Here is a 20,551-nt window from a genome sequence, read left to right on the forward strand (position 1 = left end):
CTAGGCTGGCACAAATGGAAAGAACTAATGGTTCTCTATTCACCGACAGCAGCTCTGCAACTGGAAGCATGTGAGTAGTTCATCATTCCAACAATCTGTACAGTAGTTTCCATCGTATTGTAGCTCGAATGGACAACATCTTTAGACAATACCAAAAGTGTACTTTTAAAAATACTAAAACTACAGTACAAATTACCTTTTATAATAAATATATATATATATATATATATATATATATATATATATATATGTTTATATCACTTAATTTGCACATATACAGTATATGTTAAACTTATCTACACTGAAGATACTTAAGACTATGTTGTGACGGTATGCAATCGAAGGTTAGACATTCATTTGGTCGACATTCAGAAAGTCGACAACATAAGGTTGACAGCTCAAATATCAACAGTATTATCAAATGTCGACAGTATTATTAGGTTGACAATTCGAATGTTGACAGAATTATTGGGTTGATAATTTAACTGTAGTGTCAATGGTTTACTGACATTTATTGTATCAGTAAATGAATTAAACACAAATATCACGATAAATGTGCTCTCACTGAATAGCTTACAATCTTTGTAATGTGGCACAATTTGTGTTCACTAAAACAATTATAATAAGCGCGTAAACAGGCTGTGTTTTTGTGTATTGATTGTATCTACATAAAAAGTGGTTTACCCGTTTTAGCAGTGTCTTGTATCAGAGAGTGTCTCATTAGGATTTTCTATTGCCTGTATTTTTCCCTCTTCATCTTTGTTTTCCATACATATTCATGAATTATAAATTAATCATCTGGGTATATTATAAACCTCTTTTATCTTTTTTTTGCTAATAAGTGGCCAATTGATGTTGGAAATTGAATGTAGCTCTTCAAACTAATGAAGGTTAATAATCAGTGTGTTTTTTTGTTGTAATTTAATCTCTATTCATCAGAATCTTTAGCATAACGTTAGGTGACAGCGTCACAAGTAAGCACTATACTTCTGCTTCTTGTCAAGCTCAGTGTTTATGTTTACTATAAGTTACAAGGATATTAGAAGTTACTGAGGCTTTCAATGATCATAACCTGAGTGCTGAAATCTCAGGTGACTTCTAATATTTGTAATAATTTACTGAAGGGGATTCATTATCCCTCAATAGATATAAGCATCATTTTCAAAACTGGTCTCCAAAATACTTGCCTCATTTTGTCGTGAAATGCAGCATGTCTCACCATGCGGAATTTGATCTCAAGGTTTCACATCTAACCATATCACACAGCAAAATGAATTAAGAGTCGATGTCTCAGCTCTGTTAATTCCTTGAAATGCGAATTTATAAATACAGTGTGGAATGTTAAAGCAAAAGTTCAACACAAAGATTGTATGGCTGGAACTTCGCACCTCTGTATAATAGACATTCGCGAGAAATGTCTGGGATTTCGGTTATTTCTATTCCTTATAAAAACACATTTATTAAAGAAAAAAAATCCAAAAAAACCTCAGAAGTGGCAAAGTAGCATACTGACATATAAACTTGTACAAAGTTACTCACTGAAACCCACACACACACAATATCACCTCAGGGAAACACATCCATATTCATTTTTATTTAACATTAACTTTTTTAATATTAACATTAATAATATTCACCCATCACCATCATCCTTCGTCACTAAAACGGTCACCATTTCTGTAAGGATATGTGCTGGAGTTCCAACATTCTGTGTGACCTCCTCAGTGGGTGAAACATTGCGTGATCGCCTATCCCATCCCATTGCCAGTAATACTGTGACAGTTCGGAGGATAGGAGAGATGCTCACCGGCTGTCCAACTAGTAAAAGGGATATAAAAATAGCGTTTCTGTGGTGCATCTCCTTTGAGAGGGCGATTATATGGTTGGTATCAACAAGTACCCTATTATCCAACTGTGAAGGACCTTACATTGGATAATTGTTCTGACATCACAGCACACGTTGTTATAATATCTATATTATTTATATTAGTACATGTGCGATGAATTATAAGGCAACAAGTCAGAGGCTTCATGTGATTCAACTGTAACCAGGAAAAGGTTTTATATTAGGATTTCCTGTTGTCAGTTGTCCTTCATTTTTCCATTATTTTAATGCACTTATAGAATGAATATCTTAAGGTTCTGCATAATCAGCTGAATTATAGTCATTGCACTGCATTATAGACCCAGGATTTTGCGGTGGCTGTCCGAGTCAACTGAATGGCATTTTGGTGGCACAGACCCTTGACATGTATAATTAATGGTTGAAGAAGATCCTGATTTTCTGAAGGCATGCTTTGAGTTTTGCTTTTAGATGAAGAAACCATTGCTTTGTATTCTTCGCCAGAAACACTTTTCGTTTAATAGCTGCTATTTATATCCTATCTCCCTAGATTCAATAGCTCTGCTACACAATCCTCCCAACAAATAGCACCTAGAGTCTGGCATGAGAAATGATCTCACTATCTCTGTGTCTGAATCTATCTCTTGTTGCTGCTGTAGCTGTTTATTGAATTTTCAGCTACTAATAACTCTACTATCTCTTTGCCTTGTTTGTCTGATTGTGCAATTAAAGCACATCTTCAGACACTAATTCAATTAGCAGAGCACATGAAACTAAGGAAGTGAATGCCTATTATCTATGAAACCGTGATCACAGTGCAAGCTCAAGACTTTTTGGTTTAGATCCCTAGTCAGCTAAAAATGTAATCATTGTTATATACAGTATGTGAAAGCCTATTATTCAAAAGGATCTCATAGTAGAATAAATTAATATATGGATTATATAATGAAGGCAACTGTATTACAGTAAAAGTATTCCATGATTTATTAACAGTAATTTAATAAAATAATTTTAAGCTGTAACTTTATTTATGTGCAACTAATAAGTTTGTTTCTAAAATAAATAAAGTTATTAGCTGCGATAAGCAGCGATAGAGAGGGTACATATTGGAGGAGTCTTGATAAATAGACCCCTTGTACTTTAAAGTAACATTCATTTGTATGATCTACAACGTATGTAGACATTTTAGTAACTTGTTGTATTAAACTTTCAGAGATGACGAGCATGCCCTTATTCAGCAATACTGTCACACATTGGGAGGAGAATCACCCTTGGGTCAGCCACAAAGTCCAGCACAAATCCTAAAATCAGTGGAAAAAGAAGAAAGAGGAGAGCTGGAGCGGATTATTGCCGATCTAGAGGAAGAACAAAGGTATGGGGCAATTTCTAGGCATTATAGACCGTTTAGTAACGCTTCTACAGTCTTCCACACAATATTGTAATTATAATTTATAAGTATTACATCATTTTACAAACCCGAAAACAGCTTACAGTAATCAATAATTAATGTAAAATCAGGGCACACAAATCCATATTTATGAAAATAAAGACAATCCATAAGGTTTAATTGGATCTTTATTTTATTAATCTAATGTGAAGCTTGGAGAAAGTGGTGTACATCCTTAAAGACAGTCAAACCTCAGATATGTGCTTCCTTATGCTTAGCTTAGTACAGCATATGACAGACATAGTTTTATGCTTTCTCTCTGAGCAGGCAGTGATAGAAGATGCCTGTTTTCTCTAATGTGTTCGGTACTTGGGAACCTGGCTATGCCTAATAACATCATAACTATCCCCAGTGTTACCTTTGGGTCCTACCCACTATGATATTGTACTTTGGTGACATAATCACACAAGAATAAGAATGATGGTAGGACATTTGAATTAGGGATGTGCACCGGCCACTTTTGGTGTCTCGTGTTTTGTGTTTTGGATTCGGATTTGCTTGAGGTTTTGGGTTCGGATTTGTTTCGCAAAACACCTGACGAAAGGTTTTGGTTCGGATTTAAGGTTTTGGATTCGGATTTATTTTGAAAAAAACATAAAAAGTGTTAAAATCAAGTTTTTTGGTTTATTTTCACTCCTACGCTATTATTAACCTCAATAACATTCAATAACAATCATTTCCACTAATTCCCAGTCTATTCTGCAGAATCAGTGAACTTTGTAATATTGCAGTACCAATGGACTTATACTGCAGGATTGTTCTTGGATATTTTTTTTTCATTTCTTTTTTTTATAATTATTTTTTTTTTTTTTTTTTATAACTTTTTTTAAAAATTTTCGTGCTGTGCTGTGTCCTTCTAAGGGCATTGTTATTTCCCCAGCACAGCACAGCACAGCACAGCACAGCACGAGATATAGCAGGACAGAGGACCACCTAACACAACCTCCCTCTACCCTGATCAATGCCCGAGTGAAGATGGCGGCGGCTAGCGGGGAATTTATAGGATCCGAGTATCGCGAGATCCGACAGCGGGATTGTGACTCAGAGCCTCGGTTTCAGTTTTGCAATTGGCGGGAATACCCTGATCTGTCTCGGATCCGGCTCGGATCGGCAACGTTCGGGTGGGCTTGGATTTCTGATATCCTAGCCCGCTCATCTCTAATTTGAATGCAATAAAAGAAATGTAAGAGAGAGCGACAATAAGAATAAGAGTCTACTGAAAGGTGAACTCTGCAAGCAGACTTAGTAACAACTTAAAAAATATAGATACACTCCTATAATAAGCACTTTAGTATACAATCATTTCTGGATATTTTTATTAGACAAATACACAGGAAAAATAAACTAAATAGGGAAATGGAATAATAATTTAGAAAGAATGATTCCATCACTTATTGTCTGTAGTGAAGCTTACCCATTGAAGACTTCTTTGTACATTAAACTATAGATCATTATGGATCAATTATAGTTGAAGAGCAAGTAAGCTAATTAATATATTAACATATTTTTATCTTTAGGAATTATTTGTTTCAAACATGCATGCAGTTGTCATTATTGCTTTCATCCATAGGGTGCAATAGTATTCTAATTTATTACACTATTTTCATAATTGATGACTTTGAGTTTATATGTGACATTTATGAGCCAGTGTGTGTATCACAACCTCACTATACATAGAAAAGATTTATGCACTAGCCGTTTTACTTTAATATATGTGTGTTAGTGCATATAAACTATGCCAATGAAATGTGAGTAGTATCACATTGTACTAATGGATTGTGGTTTAGTGAGAATATTGAATTTGTGTTGGAAACTGTTAGCATTAGGCACATTTTGCATGTCTTGAGGCACAATACAGAATGTGTGTGTTAGGGTGTAGATTTCTGTATCTAAGTCTACAAAACAATGATCTAGTTGCACATGTTTAGGGTTATTGATCCTTTTTGCACCCCAGTTTAGAATTGGGTGGGGAGTGAACAAATCATCAGAATGACAACATCAGCTCACATTATTTCAGTAAATCAATGTGTTGATCTTGTTGGGGCAGTGATTGTCCAGTAATTATTAGTGCGGGAATGGCTGCCTGTGACATGGGAATGGAGGCAAATGGGAAACCACCGACTCGGACAAAGGAACGTGGTACTCAACAGCACAGGGTAGGGGCATAAGGCTCTTGTCAAACTAATGAAAAACTGATGGCTGAAATGTACCACTAAATGAAACAATATTAATACATTAATTTTGGTTTTCTACATAGTAAGTTTGTGAGAGGTGGATTGTGTACGTAAGGCGGTGGGCAACATGTGCTTTTGTAGGACAATGTTTCTGTCTTGAGTCAGTGTGACTTTCATAGCATTGGTTAGTGTTTTTAAAATATATTTGGTGTAAATCAATGTGAAAGGATAACTATATTTTTAGAGGCGGTCAAATTAATCACCTATATTTTACCATACTTTCATGCTACAATAATAGGAGTTAAAGTACAAAATATATATATATATATATATATATATATATATATATATATATATATATATATATATATGTCATACATGTCATACATGAAATCCTTAATCCAGACAGCCATGAGTAAAGATAAATTATTGTAAACTATATTGTGTGTATACTTTTATCAGGAACTTAAAGATTGAATATGAACAACTGAAAGCACAGCATTTGAGAAGAGGACTGAGCCCTCCGTCCTCTCCCCCTGACTCTTTAGCATCCCTGCAGCACACACCCGAGGATGCAGAACTCATTGCCGAGGCAAAACTGCTAAGACAGCACAAAGGGCGCCTGGAGGCCAGAATGCAGATTTTAGAGGATCATAACAAGCAGCTGGAGTCCCAACTTCAGCGTCTGCGCCAATTGCTGGAGCAGGTACCACGCTTACTATTGTATTCTGACCCTATAGAATTGAATAGAGTACTGCCGAATTAATAAATCAGAAACTGTTCCATATAAGTGACTCACAAATAATGTATTCTGCTTGGTTAATTTTTTTTCTAGTGTAATCAAATTCCTTTACCAAGCTAGAGAATATCTGCATCCTTTTGGTATTCTCTTTCCTATAAAAATCTATCGACATAACTATGATTTTTAGGTTATTTTGTTCAGTAGTTCACTTTTAGATTTATTTTTTATATACAGAAAGCACCTCACAAGTATGAGCGGTTTTTTTTTCTATATAACAGTTGAATTTGCAATCAGTCATCAGTACAGAAACTGTATATTCATATGGGGCTCATATCTGGTGTAGTATAGAATATATATTTTTATTTCTGACTTGTCATTCAGTGATTCCTGTGAATTGGTGACATGTATGAAAACGTGTGCAGAAGAAAGGGTCAGTGTTGCCTATAACAATCAATCAGATTTTTCTAGTTGAGTTAAGCCAATGAAAGCAAACATTTGATTGATTGTTATCAGCATCACCACCTTTTTTCCATCTCACAGGCTTTCATAAATTTTCTCGTGTGCGTCGTCTAATTTTTCCACTACTTGCTACTTTACATGGACCACTTATTGGGGTCATGAGATCAACTCCCGACCATGGCCTTATCTGTGAGGAGTTTGTATGTTCTCCCTGTGTTTGCGTGGGTTTCCTCTGGGTGCTCCGGTTTCCTCCCACACTCCAAAAACATACTGGTAGATTAATTGGCTGCTAACAAATTGACCCTAGTCTGTCTGTGTGTGTATGTTAGGGAATTTAGACTGTAAGCCCCAATGGGGCAGGGACTGATGTGAGTGAGTTCTCTGTACAGCGCTGAGGAATTAGTGGCGCTATATAAATAGATGATGATGATGTTTTTCTGTTGATGCTCAGTAGTTAACGATCCCTTATTTCCTTATCAAGTCTCAAGGTCCTTGTTACAAATGTCTTTTTCTACTTTAATGTCATTTGTATATAATTTCTGTTTTTGGTACACAATAAATCCTTATCAAATCAGACATATTATACAGTACAGCCTCTGGGTTGTATGTAGTGTTTCTGCTGCCCTAGACCATTGGGATTGAAAGCATAAATTATCAATTACACACCTTTGACATAGTATACAGCACATCATGCCCTTCTCCATGGTTTTCACTCTAGGAGGGATGAGACTTTGATTGTGGCACATTCTTTACAGCAAAAGAAAACATTTTTTTTAAACAAATTATTATTAAAATATTATGTTTCTTAAGCGGTATGTTTGACATCAACGGTATATTTGGCATCTGTTTGACTTCTCCCTGGTTTTATTTAACATGAACATGATCTTTATCACCTACATGTTTTTGTATTATGTTGGTAACTTTGAAATACTGCCATTTATCGTATTATAATAAGCAGCTATATACAATGCATACTAAACGATTAATTGATGTCATGGTGACCCATTATATTTATTGTCAAACTTTGCTATTTACAAACTGCTGTAAGAATTTTAGAAAAGTAAACAGACATCATTGTTAGGTGTTTTTAATGTGACTGTTTGTAGGGGCCTAGGGCATGTCTGTATGATTTAATTGTCGTCTTTAGTATACATTCCAAGATGATTGGTTCATTATCGCTGTTTTGTTTTATTTGCCTTTCAGCCTGAGTCAGAATCCAGGGTTAATGGAGTTTCTGTGTCTGTCTCGCCGCAGCCGCCAGCTCCCAGATATTCAGCTGACCATTATTACAGCTCACAGTTTCAGCAGACAGGTGAGAAGCAAGTTTACAGGAGTAATTTATTTCCACATATAAACAGCAGCTGTTGCCAGAGGAACTAAAACGTTTACAGATTTGCTAATTTACATAGACTGTCTAAAAATTGCAGCCAAGCTTTTTTTTTAAGTCTTTTCATGAAACACCCATTCTTAAAAAGGTAAGTGAAGATGTAACTTTATATACCAGTGATGGGCAACAGCCCTCTGAACCTTCACCTGCAGCCTCCTTCATCCATCCTACTTTATTGTCAGATTTCTTTGTTATCACTTGTTGAAAAAGCCTGCTCATAGGCATCTTAGTGCATGGGCACGCTGGGCAGTTGTCTGGGAGACCCACAAGCATAGGGTCCCCATAGACTTGACAACTCTTCAGTATATTATGCCAGGAAATTTATTCAGAACATTCAAACCCTCTTTATTAAAACATTTAGCTGTTATTTGTACATGCAATCTTGCAAATACATATCTCGACCTTGACAAAAACAATGTGCACATACTAATTGTACATAAGTGGGTGAGTGGTTGTGTAGGTAAGGCCTCAGTGCACTGCTTTCCCCAGGGGCATATAATGCTTTTAAGACGACTCTGAGCCTGCTCATATGTGTGTTATTACAAATAGGTATCTCTTTCTATGATAAAATGTATTTTTTAAAGCATTACTGAGATTGAAGGTCAGAGGACCACCAATGCGGCCCCTGTATCAGGTTGCCTATCACTGTTATGTACAGTATACTGTGTCAAGTATCCTTATTATGGCCTTGTCAGATGATGCAAGCACTCCACACTTCACACACCCAACTGAAAGCTGAGAAAAGTTTCCCTAAAAAGAATAGGTCATCACTTCTGCAGATTGTATTACATGCTGATTTTATTGTTTTTTATAAAAACCTTCAGTGGTACACTGGATCTTGGAGCGCTAATGCTTTAACAACTCACTCTCCATCTCTTCTGCGGTGACAGGTTGAAGGGACCTGAAGGTGGAATGCTCTTACACTATGACAAAGTTGTGATTAAGCTCTGAGGACACTGCTTGCAATGCTTTCTGAGCTTAATCGCTCTCATTCCCACTTAATTTCTTTGTGTCACCACAGACGATACTAAGTGCTTATGAACACTGCTTCTCTCTAGCTGGAATTGTGTAGATACGCCTTTAAAAGCTTGGTCACGTATCCATTAGCTATACAGGTGTAAAGGACATTATGGGGATGAATGATCCAGGCAGTTTATCCACCCCCCCCCCTCCACTGGATCAACATAATTAGAATTTATGACAGGTTGAAATTAATGGCCCCATGTGTTTTTCAAGCTTACTAACTGTAGGTAGTCCTGGTGAAAATTGCATGCAAATCCTCCGCAATAAATACCTATTACTTCACGGGTTTTACTTCACTTTTAAACACAAGTTTGAGCAACTTATTCAGACTATAAGGAATTGCCCTAATCAGGATACCATGTATGACTGCAGTAAAGGACCTTATTTTGTCACTTAAAATCTCCTAAATAAATGTGTTTGTCACATAGTATTATTTACACCCAGAGAAATGAGGGGGTCCATGGTTTCTCTATATAGAGCTTACATATTAAGACAGATGCTGCATAACACCACCTCACACTGCTAATGTATTCAGGCATGGTGAGTGGAAAGGGGCACATTTATCTCTCTCATAAGGGTCATTTGTTTAGTAGGTTCCTGAACTCTGTATTGGTGTCATTATATACCTTTGACAGTGCCCATGTCCATTTTATTTTCCCTATGGGTTTGTTTTATGGTATACTCAAGTCTTCTAGTGGCTATTATGTTTGGGTTTATTATATATTTATATATTGTTTTTGGCTTTTTTGTTTTCCTAAGTATATTTTTTCTTATTGTTTCCTGGAGGCTGCCAGTGTCCTATCCATAGCAGTTTTAGTATTTCGTTTATTCATGGATAACAGCTTTGCTTATTGGGTTCTGGTAATTCTGCCATGGGAGTAAAGTTACTTTAAAGTATACAGTGGCATAGTTGCTGCAAATTGAGGTTCCGAGGTAAGTCAAATCCAAACACTACACATCAAACACAGTTTAATAGAATAAACATTTTAATTTTTATAGATATATAAAAAAATAAAAGTTTTAAGATTTGTATATTATGGTAAATGCGATAAGTGACACATTTCAAATATTGCATCATAAAATCGATATTTTTAGCATCCATAGCATAGATGTAAACAATAATTTGCCATTTGACTTCAAACACTGTTTTAAAGTATCTGAAAAAGATGTACCTGATTATTCAGCTATGAAATAGAGTAATGCAGTGGATTACACAGGCACTTCTTGCCCACCACTCTTGAGACCCAAATATTGTTTCTGAGCCTGAAAGAATAATTTTAATTCTCCTCCAAGCAGCAATTATAAAGCCTCTGCTAGAGATAATCTAATCTTGTTTGTTACTCATGCATAACATATATCACAGTATTAACGTGGGAGACTGTTTCAACTCTAATATGCTTCTATTTTAAAGAATTTTTACATTTCATTTTTAATATGTTGCTTTTTGAATTTTATATCCACAGATGATGCGTTGTCCCCACCTCATAACACCAGCACAGACCTGACAGATGTGATGGAACAAATAAACAGCACATTTCCACTCAGCAGCTGTAAGTGTTACAGATATTGCACTTATATCACATTACTTTACTTATGTGGAAAGATATTTTACATTCAGAGGAGTGACATTTGAGGCTTTTATGTCGATTGGCCAAAAAAATCTGGACTGGTTTCCTTATTTGGCTTCAACCTGTTCAAAGGTAAACCCAGTGTTCTGTTTGGAGGATTTCAAAAATGCTGTCTTGCATGCTCCAAAATTTGTAGTTAACAATATAATGGTGTTTTGAGAAATTATTTACAATCTGGACTGATTGTCAATCATGTATAGCTAACTAACAAAGATTAATGAATAATGTATGTGAACATGCTGTATCACAATAATAGAAACAACCTAAAATCACTAATTAGAATCCCCCAACCCTTCTTTTCTTATACCCTTCTTACATTAGTCTTACTCTTTTGTCATGCCTACACATCCAAGAGTTCATTTATGCCACAAATTTCATGCGCTTTGCAAAATGCCTTAGTTCTGCAGCAGTGCTTCTGAATTGTCACCCTGACGCAGTTCAGGGTGCACGCTTATTCTAAGGAGATGCCTCTGCAAACTATAAGTACGTTTAAGTGTGCAGAAAGGTGGAAACCCCTTTATCTCAGTGTAATAATCTTGCTCCGTAAAAGGAAATGTAATTTCGGCACTGCTGTGCAAAACGACCACACGGGTTTGCCTATTCTATGCTTTACAAGGAATGTCACCACTCTGCCTATGCAAACTTCTGCATCTCTGCAAATGGCATCATCTTGCTCTGTAAAACCATGTGCCTTGGCAAAAATCGAGATATACATGTGCAAATTGCTGTTTTTTACTCTTTGTAAATGACCTCCACACAGTTCATCTTACAGAATAGTCATGTGGCTCTTGTATACTCCTATATACTACTTTTATTTTATATTGTTCTTCGTTTTCTTAAATTGCAAGTTTTGAAAATAAATTATATGTTTAAAAGAAATGTTATACAAGGGCAGGAAAGTGGACTATTTCTGGCTGCGCAGGGTGCAGTCTTAGTTGGTCAGTTTTGTAAAGTCATTCAAATTAATTAGCCAATTTACTGTGGCCACTTTATACCCAATCACAGTTTACATCTTCATTACATTTTGGTATTGCTCCGGTACCTCTGGAACAGTCCATGTGGCTGCTGTGGAGCCCGACAGTGACTGGGGGCCCCCACAGGCACATGCTCTGTGAAGCCCCGTTTGGGACTCCCCCAGCAATTAAGTATTATGCCCATGATTCTGGTAGTTTAGAACGGCGTCTGAGCAAAGCATATACTGTACTTGTGTGGTCAAATTGCCCACTGATCCAATTATTCATATCTTTGAATGTTCTTAAAATATCTGCCTCTTGGTCTCCTGTGCACTGTATATTTTCCAGTCATCACCTTCCCTTTTTTATTTTTCATTGAGTTAATTAACCAATGCAGAATTATTTCCAGCAAATAATGTCCATCTTTTCACCTTCCCAATTTTTCTGACAAGATAACAAACCATAAAGAACAAAAACAGAGTCCTAAGCTTCAATTTAAGAAGCCATATACAACTGACAGCCATGACAATGAAACATTAAGCTTGATAATATCATATCTCTAGAGTTAAGATGACAAGGCAAGTTTATGCAATGACATTTTAAAAGACTAATACCAGATGAATTAATAATATACAGTATATTTTTACTTTTATTAAAAAAATCATATAAAATACTTGAATTATATGAGATAATATATTTCATGAGATGTTGCTTTACAGAAAAAATAAGTACTAACTTTTGAGCTGACAAAGTATAGCCAATGAGTGTATATTTAATAATAATAAAAATAAAAAATAAACATTTTTTTTTTTTTTTTTTTTTAAGAAATGTCCTTATTTTTTTTGTCTTTTCTGATAGAACATATAGCTTTTTTCATTGGATTCTCCTATCAGAATTCCACACGGGTCACTGGGATAAAGAGAATAAGATGGAGACACTTTGCACATTGGCTATTGTTTATCCAATAAGCGTCTTTACTTTTAAATACATATATTGCCCAAAAAATATATTTTCGTATCCGATTTTCATTGTTGTGCAGGCTAACAGACTCCCTCTTAAAAGACTTTAGATAGTAGCCATGTACTTATTTGTTTCATTGAATATAAATCAGCTTATTTTATTTAAAATAGATACATTTAAATGTTAAGTACTTTTATGAAAGGAAAAGTACTTTAAGTTGTGTAGTCTGTTGTAAACATTTTGAAGTCCTAGGGATAGATTTATCAAAACGTCTAAACAGGAAAAGTGGAGGTGTTCCCCATAGCAACCCAACAGATTCTAGCTATCATTTATATGCATATTCTAGAAAATAATAGCTAGAATCTGATTGGTTGCTATGGGGAGCACCAAGTTTCCTTTTTAGAAGGTTTGATAAATTTACTCCCTAGACACACTCTCACGCACAAACTGAATGCTTTGTCAGTAGAATATAATATAAGTTATGGGTGTTTTTTTTCACCATGAAGCAGCGAATGGTACAGTTTCATGTTCATAGCTAAATATATTCTTTGACTTTTGTGTGTGTCTTGAACTCATGGATTATAAAGGGTTTGGCATACAACAGTTACAGAGATGCTAATAGAAGTGTGTACATTAATTATATTTATATGAATTTTGCTACATTTCTTTATGTAATTTATTGACTTGTATAGATATGGTCAGTTTTACTGTCTGTTTATAATGTTAATGTTAGTATTTACATATTTTATGTCATTTAAAATAAAGGTTAGAGCATCTTCAATTAATTAGCTGTTTGCAATGGCCCTTAGATGTATTTATATATGGGTCTTTTTTTTGTTATTCATTTGAAATCCCACTCCCTATCTCCTATATGCTGTGCTAAGACCTGCTTGCACACCATGCACATTTAATCATCTGAAAGGTTATGCTCCATTGTAGAGAGCTACATGGGCTTAAGAGGATTTTCAATTCAAGCTCAGACTAGGGATTGGTCCTGAGCAAATGTCAAGTTTACCCCCATCACACATAATATACAGGGTATTTTTCGATATCTGAATTAACTTGCATTAATAAAAAGGCAGCATTATAAGACTCCCATGTATAGGAAATAAGTCTATAATTGATTAATTATATGCTACTAGTTTTATCTGCACACAAAGAAATAAACTGCAGACTTTCCTTTGTTCTGTTGTCGTTTTCAAAGCCACAAAACCGGTTGTTTAGAACATGCTTGATCTTTAATGTTTTATTTTATCTGCGAGCATTAATGGATTTTTCTTTTAATATTTACAGCAAGCGTTTCTGGAAGACAGCAGGTAAGATTAATTTCCAATTTACCAACTATACAATAAAAAGCTTATGTAAAACAAAAAGTATTTTACTCTGTATGTTAAACAGGTATTGAGTCAGCAGAGTTTTATAATACTGAAGTATTACAGTCTTCTTTTTTTACTTTTTATTTTATTGTACAAAAATGATAAATACAATCGGGGTAAAGACAAAGTAAAGTAGGTACACACGGTACACATTTTGGTAAAGAATAACAGCATTTTAACAAAAAGTATAGAAATTGAAAAATAGCAAAGATTATGAGAGGGTTGAGGATGGGGAGGTGGTGTCATGGTTACATAATGGATATTGTCTGGGGCAACTGAAAATAATTGTTCCTGCTTAGAGCTGTAACTTAAAATTGTGTACATATCAGGACATAATTAACAATCATATAGTCATTAAATAAACAGTCCCATACAGGGGCACACGCAGGATTTTTAAGGGGGGTTCCGTTTCGGCAGCACTGTACAATACAGCACCAAAGCGGACGCTTCTTTGACAGCGCCATGGCTGCTGTATAGTACAGTTCCGCTATGTGGGGCAGTTCGTTAGCGGAGGGGAGGGGTTTCTGGAGACCCAGAGTTATATCAATAAAAATCATACATCTGGAGACCCAGAAACCCCCCTGCGTGCGCCCCTGCCATAATTAGCAATCCAAGACTTTACAATCTCCTTATTTATATGTTACCATTTATTCATCACAACGTAAGCCAACTTGTAGAAGTTGGCACTAAAACACTGCTTCAGTTCATTGATGTTTGAGGGCATTCATTTATGCACAGTTATTCTAAGGTCCTGCCATAGTATTTCAAAGAGGTTGAGGTGTGGACTCTGCCTTGGCCATTCCTTGATTCTTTTCTTCCAAGTTGTAGATTTGTTGGTGTACATAAGATCATTTTCTGTTGCAAAATCCAATTTTGACCAGGCTTCAGTTGGCAGATAGGTGACCTCACATTTTCCTATAGTATACTCTTACGTGAAGAGTTCCTGGTGGTATACCATATGATTTAATCACTGGTAAAAATACTGTAAGTGAATAACAGCCTTACTACCATACACTAATGCTAAATTAAGACTGAAACAATAAGAATGCTCCATGTGTACAAATATAGACATTATGGAACTTGGAAAATTAATATTTCAGCATGTATTCTTATTGTTTAAGTCTTCATTGTCAATTAGTACTGAGGCTACTAATCTGTTACATGATTAAGAGGTATGAGTGATGTGTCGCTACATCACAACTAGTAGGTTGTTTTGTTTCTCTAGTGCCTTTCAAATAGGTGTATATATTGGTTTGGGTTGTTTTAAGGGAACCATGATAATCGTGACTTGCCTGCTGCATATAATAATTGTATTTATTTATATTTTAATTGTAATTACTTTCCAGTTATTTTCTTGGGAATTTCAGGCTCTGGTTATCCTTCTAACTTTCAGCTGGCATGGTGTAAAAGCCACCAACTTTTCACAAAACTAGATGAATGCTTGCCAGTGTGGGTTATTTATATAAATTCCGGTGTTCATTAAAGCAGATGAGGAAGACAAAAAAATGCTTTCGGCAGCACTCATTGCATACCGTCTGGCCTGTTTATATCATAATCATTGATTATTATCATTCTCATCTACGCAGGCAATGTGAAAGAACCATCCGTGACAACATCTGCCCTTGGCACAAAGTCCCTTCATAACACAGCCAATCAAAGATTCTATTGTTGAAAGCTTTCTGCGTGTTGTACTGAAGGCATATGACACTGAATACCCAAAGATGAAGATGTGTTTTTACATACTGTCTCTTCTCTATTTTCTTCTCTTTCTATGCAACTGTAAATTAATGATCTGTGGAGTATTTGGTATTTAGGTATACATGTGTCATTTGTATAAATAAGTATAAACATTATTAGGACAAGACAAAGGGATGTGTTTCTATGCTTTTTTTTTATAAGAGTGTAAACATTCCCATGTTTTGGAGTGTAATTGTTACACTGCATATTTCTTGAACACATACACTACTGAATGGTTATGTCCATTGCTCGGCGTATAAATCAACACTATACTGATTGCCAACAATTGCTTCCTACTTTCCTAGTAGTCTTAGGATCGCCATTACAACATTCATTTGGAGGCCATGTTGAGACATCCCTGACAGTAATCGTATGCAAATTGTTTTCTCTCTGTATGTGATGCGAGACCTTTTAAACCGTTTAGCGTTAAAAGAGCCGGCAAAGGATTACATTTTAAATAACATAAAGGCTCTCTAAGCATCTAATGGGATAAGCGTCATCTCCGAATTTAATTAACTTGATTTACAATACTTCAAAAACACCGTTTTGGGATCACTTCACCTCAGTACTTAAAACAATCATCTGAAAGCCTCACATACTTGATATGTGCAGCATGGCTGATCATTATTCAACTTGCAACCTTCAGTTGCATCAGGTCACCTTTAGGAATGTGAAACATAACAGCCAACGTGTGCGCATGGGTACAAGAAAACTGTCTGTTTGTATGTCGTATGTTCTTACATACAAATGCCTGTGCCCATAATCACCTATTGAACTATTACATGACAATTATCTATGTTCAGCTGCAATTAAATACACTAAAAATTCTGAAAAGCAGTAACCAGAGTTATAATATACAAAGTAGTTTATTCTACAACAAGAAGGAATATCTTTGCTTGTACCTTATACTTATCCATATAGTTGGATACAGTAAATACATATAACATTAAACAAAGTCTATTATTAAGGTCTTTCAAAGTGTTTTTTTTAACTGTGGAAAATGAGTACTCGGAACCTTTTGTAAAGTAGATTGTAATATAGTAGAACTATTTCTTGATCGTGGTCTGCCCCAAAAGATGACTTCCAATTAAAGTGTCATTCTCTATTTTCTTTTTAATTGATCATTTAATTGGAATTCATAGATTTAATACAAATGTTATTGTAACCAGGGACACAACTATCAATTACAGGGTCCCATAACCAATTTTAAGGGGAAAATATATATCTACTTTCTGCATGTGCAGTGGAAGCCTGTTCAGGATTTCAGTTTGACTGTAGGGTCTCCAATGCACATGTGATATACCTGGCACATGTGCCGAAGAGCAGAGTGGATGTATATAAGTGTATCACTGAGTACCCCCATCGCCCCTGATTGTAACATTTACAATAGGTCTCTGGAATAACTCTATATTAGATTTTCAAAGGATAGCAGGGTTTAATGTACACAGGGGCAATTGCATCTGGCCAGGTTTTAACCACTTTGTTAGCAGGTAGTGAGTCTAGTGTAATAGCTGGGGTCCATTTGGCTTTTCCATTACAGTTACAGTAGATTACTTTACAACTGAATTCTTTCACATTCCTAAGTATAGTGGACATGTGACTAGGCAGCTTTCCTGCATATCCTTGCTTGAACACTGTTGACATATTTTAATTATTCACCATTTAGGTAACACACATTATACCCTGATAGATGAATCCTCCAATTTTGCACTCTCACCTTATGACTAAGGCATATAGGTATCAGCATAGTAATTCTCAGAGTCAAAAGGAGAACATTGTGATATCAATGGAGAGTACCGCTTTTACTTTCACTTGTATTGGTCTCTGTTCTGTTTCCCAATAAGAAGTTTGTTTATTCTTAAAATTCCAGTATAAGACAGGGATGTAATGTAATAGAAATTAGTATGTTTAAGTGGTGAAAGTACACTTTAATATGTTGACTTATTATAACCAGTGCCTATTTTTGCCAACATCCCTCCATTTTGACCACAGAGGTGCCATTATGACCCAGGATGTCAGTTCTACACATACAGAATATGTCGTCGTGAGCTCATGCTTTTAATTGATGGACATGTTATTTAACATATTTGCCCTAATAATATTTTTCCTATTCAATAAGCTATAAAGGAAGAACAGTAGTTATATTTCCACTCCACAAAAGGAAGGTTTTGCATTTTGAAAAATAAAAATAGCTGGTAATGCACTATGCCAAATCTCTATGACTTTGGGGTTAATAATCACCTTCATTTTATGTAAATACAGTTTTATTCTAGAAGAAAATGGATTCTTCTTTTTTTATTTGGAGGTTGGGTTTTCTTGCAGAGTTAAAATAAAAAAAAAGTAGTTTCATGAAGGAAATTCACTTATATTTATACTATAGTTCGCAATCTTAAATTGTTGACAGCAGCATATTTTGCTTATATGATAAAGGCCCCACTTATAAATAAATAAGGTCTTGAGTCCATATGCCTACCAGTAAATTTACTATTGGTGGGTCTCATAGTAAATATGAAGAACTGCTTTCCCTCTAGCACAATCAATCATAAGATCAGAATATTTTTTTAATTCCGTGCAAAAGAAAGGTTTATATTTTTGAGAAAAAAAGGTTGGGATGGGAGAGGGTGTAAGCTTTAGTTTGTTATAAGACGGATGTGGTGAACTGTATTTTTCTTGGCCAATAAGATGGTTCAAATACATTTTATAGGATAGAAGCTAAAAAAAAAGAATAAAAATATACAGTTACCAGAAGTGGCAGCCATGTTCACCTTTCTACCTCAGTCCCATCTGCCATTAGCACTAGCTCTAGAGATAACTTCATGATCGCTGCAGCAGTCATCCGGGTATATGAAGGGAGTGGACTTTTAGATCTCTCAATTGCAGAGCTAAACATTTGGCTGTATTTTCTTTCTTTTATTTGGTCCCTTATAAACATTTTCAATATTACATTGTACACATACTTTTTGTGTTACTGCAAATAAATATAACATTTCTCCAGATATATATGTGTTTATATATATATATATATATATATATATATATATATATATGGTTGTTTGGTTTGTTATTTAACACTTTGTGATAATATGTGCTGATATTCACTAAAGCACCTGCTGTGGCAACATGCTGAAACCCAGTCTGTTGTATACCCAATAAACTGCCTTTTTAACACAAGACTGATTCAGTCATTTGAAGGGGAAAAGCACAAAGTGTGCTTGGTAAAAAAGAAGGGCACTTGCTTTTGTAAGACGGTCAAATGTTCCAAATAAGGTAATGTATCCTACCTCAATATATCTTAAATCCCTGAGCAAAGAGTAAGGTGGTATTATTTTATTCATGATACATCAATCTCAATTGTGATCTGGCTGTGTAAGAACCTGGAGGGAAAAAAGTCATTTTCAAGAATGGTTTCTCCATTGAGTTTTGGTCTCTGGTTACATGGAAATGGAGTGAAAATATATTAAAGAAATGTTTCTATTAAATTTGAACATGTTTTTTTTCATTTCTACAATTCCCCTTGTTCAATGTCAGAGCGAGCTACAATCCTCCTTCACCTTCAAAGGAGATTGTGAATGTAAATAACCCGGAGTGAGCCTTTCGTAAAATCATTTTCCAAGTGCATTCTTTTAAAACCTAAGGTGACTTGGTAGCAAACAATGACTTATATCCTCAAAGTAAACTCAGAAGTCATTATCATGAAATTGTCTTCTTCACTCACCATGTATATTTCTGTGCATAATCTGGAGGTTTATTTGACTTTTTCCCATTTTGAAAACTGAAAGTCTTATCATTATTGAAATTCATTTTACTTTTTTGAATAAATATAATGTATAGCAAAAATTACATTTTAAAATGATTTTGACTTCTTCTGTGTGCAACCAGTTGGGCATCAAACATCCTTTAACCAATCATACGACTGTTCAGAGTAGCACAGATTATTTCAGGAGACGTGCTGATCTTGTGAGAGACAGCAGCTTTTCCACTGATATCATTATTTTATTGAGGTTAGGGCTGCATGTTACAGGGGCAGCATAGTGATTTGAGGAGGGGAATGTGGAAAAGTGGAAAGTCACAGACTGCGAGAGAATACCCAAAGTAGAGAATAGTACTGGGCAGCACGTTGGCACAATCATTAATGGCATTTAGGCCCCTATCTGTATGCAGTTTGTATGTTTTCCCTGTGTTTGCAGCAGTGTGCATTAACAGCTGCATTGCTGGATAGCAGGAAGGTCAGCTGCAGCAATCCTTCAGGTTGGAGTACAAACTGCAGCACAAATGTCTCAAATACATAAAACAGGACACATGCATACATTGTATCCATCATAATAAAATATTTTCTATGTATTGTATGTGATCATGGCCAAAATTAATAACTGATAACATTCTCGTGCACTTCTACCCAACAAACACTGCTCACTATGGGAAAAGCACGTTCGGTAAACATAAAACAAACTTGCCACTACTGCCCTCTATTTTGAAATCCTTTTAATGCTATACAAAATCCAGAGGTAAATAACAAAACATGTATATGATCATTTTATACAAAGAATAATATGCACCCATTAAAGTAAGATACAAGGATATTAGAAGTAGACTTGTTGTTCCATGTTCTGTGTCCATGTGCTTTTATATGCTCATGTAGTGACTCCGCCGCTTCAAATATCCTTGTATTTCTCTTTAGGGGGTGCTTTATCCCATTTTTAATATTAACATTATTAAAATACTCTGTGTGCACATGAAATCATTATGTGGCCATATAAAAGAACTAGTCCTCAAGTGAAGTCATTTTACAGTGGACACCAATTCAGTGTTCTTATTATCATCA

General features: G+C 35.4%; 1 protein-coding gene across 7 annotated transcripts in view; it reads left to right on the forward strand.

The window, feature by feature from the left end:
- Positions 1–18,900, forward strand: part of UTRN (utrophin) — a 541,342-nt gene extending 522,442 nt beyond the window's left edge. For all 7 annotated transcript variants that reach the window (XM_075203650.1, XM_075203649.1, XM_075203651.1 and 4 more), the window contains 7 exons: positions 5–70; positions 3,057–3,215; positions 5,927–6,170; positions 7,869–7,977; positions 10,539–10,625; positions 13,910–13,932; positions 15,579–18,900. In XM_075203650.1, coding sequence (XP_075059751.1) covers positions 5–70; positions 3,057–3,215; positions 5,927–6,170; positions 7,869–7,977; positions 10,539–10,625; positions 13,910–13,932; positions 15,579–15,587 — 697 coding nt within the window. In that variant the 3' untranslated portion in view covers positions 15,588–18,900. The remainder of the gene's footprint in view (positions 1–4; positions 71–3,056; positions 3,216–5,926; positions 6,171–7,868; positions 7,978–10,538; positions 10,626–13,909; positions 13,933–15,578) is intronic.
- The last annotated feature ends 1,651 nt before the right edge of the window (positions 18,901–20,551 follow it).

Source organism: Mixophyes fleayi, chromosome 3 (genome assembly GCF_038048845.1).
Source record: "Mixophyes fleayi isolate aMixFle1 chromosome 3, aMixFle1.hap1, whole genome shotgun sequence".
Lineage (NCBI taxonomy): Eukaryota > Metazoa > Chordata > Amphibia > Anura > Limnodynastidae > Mixophyes > Mixophyes fleayi.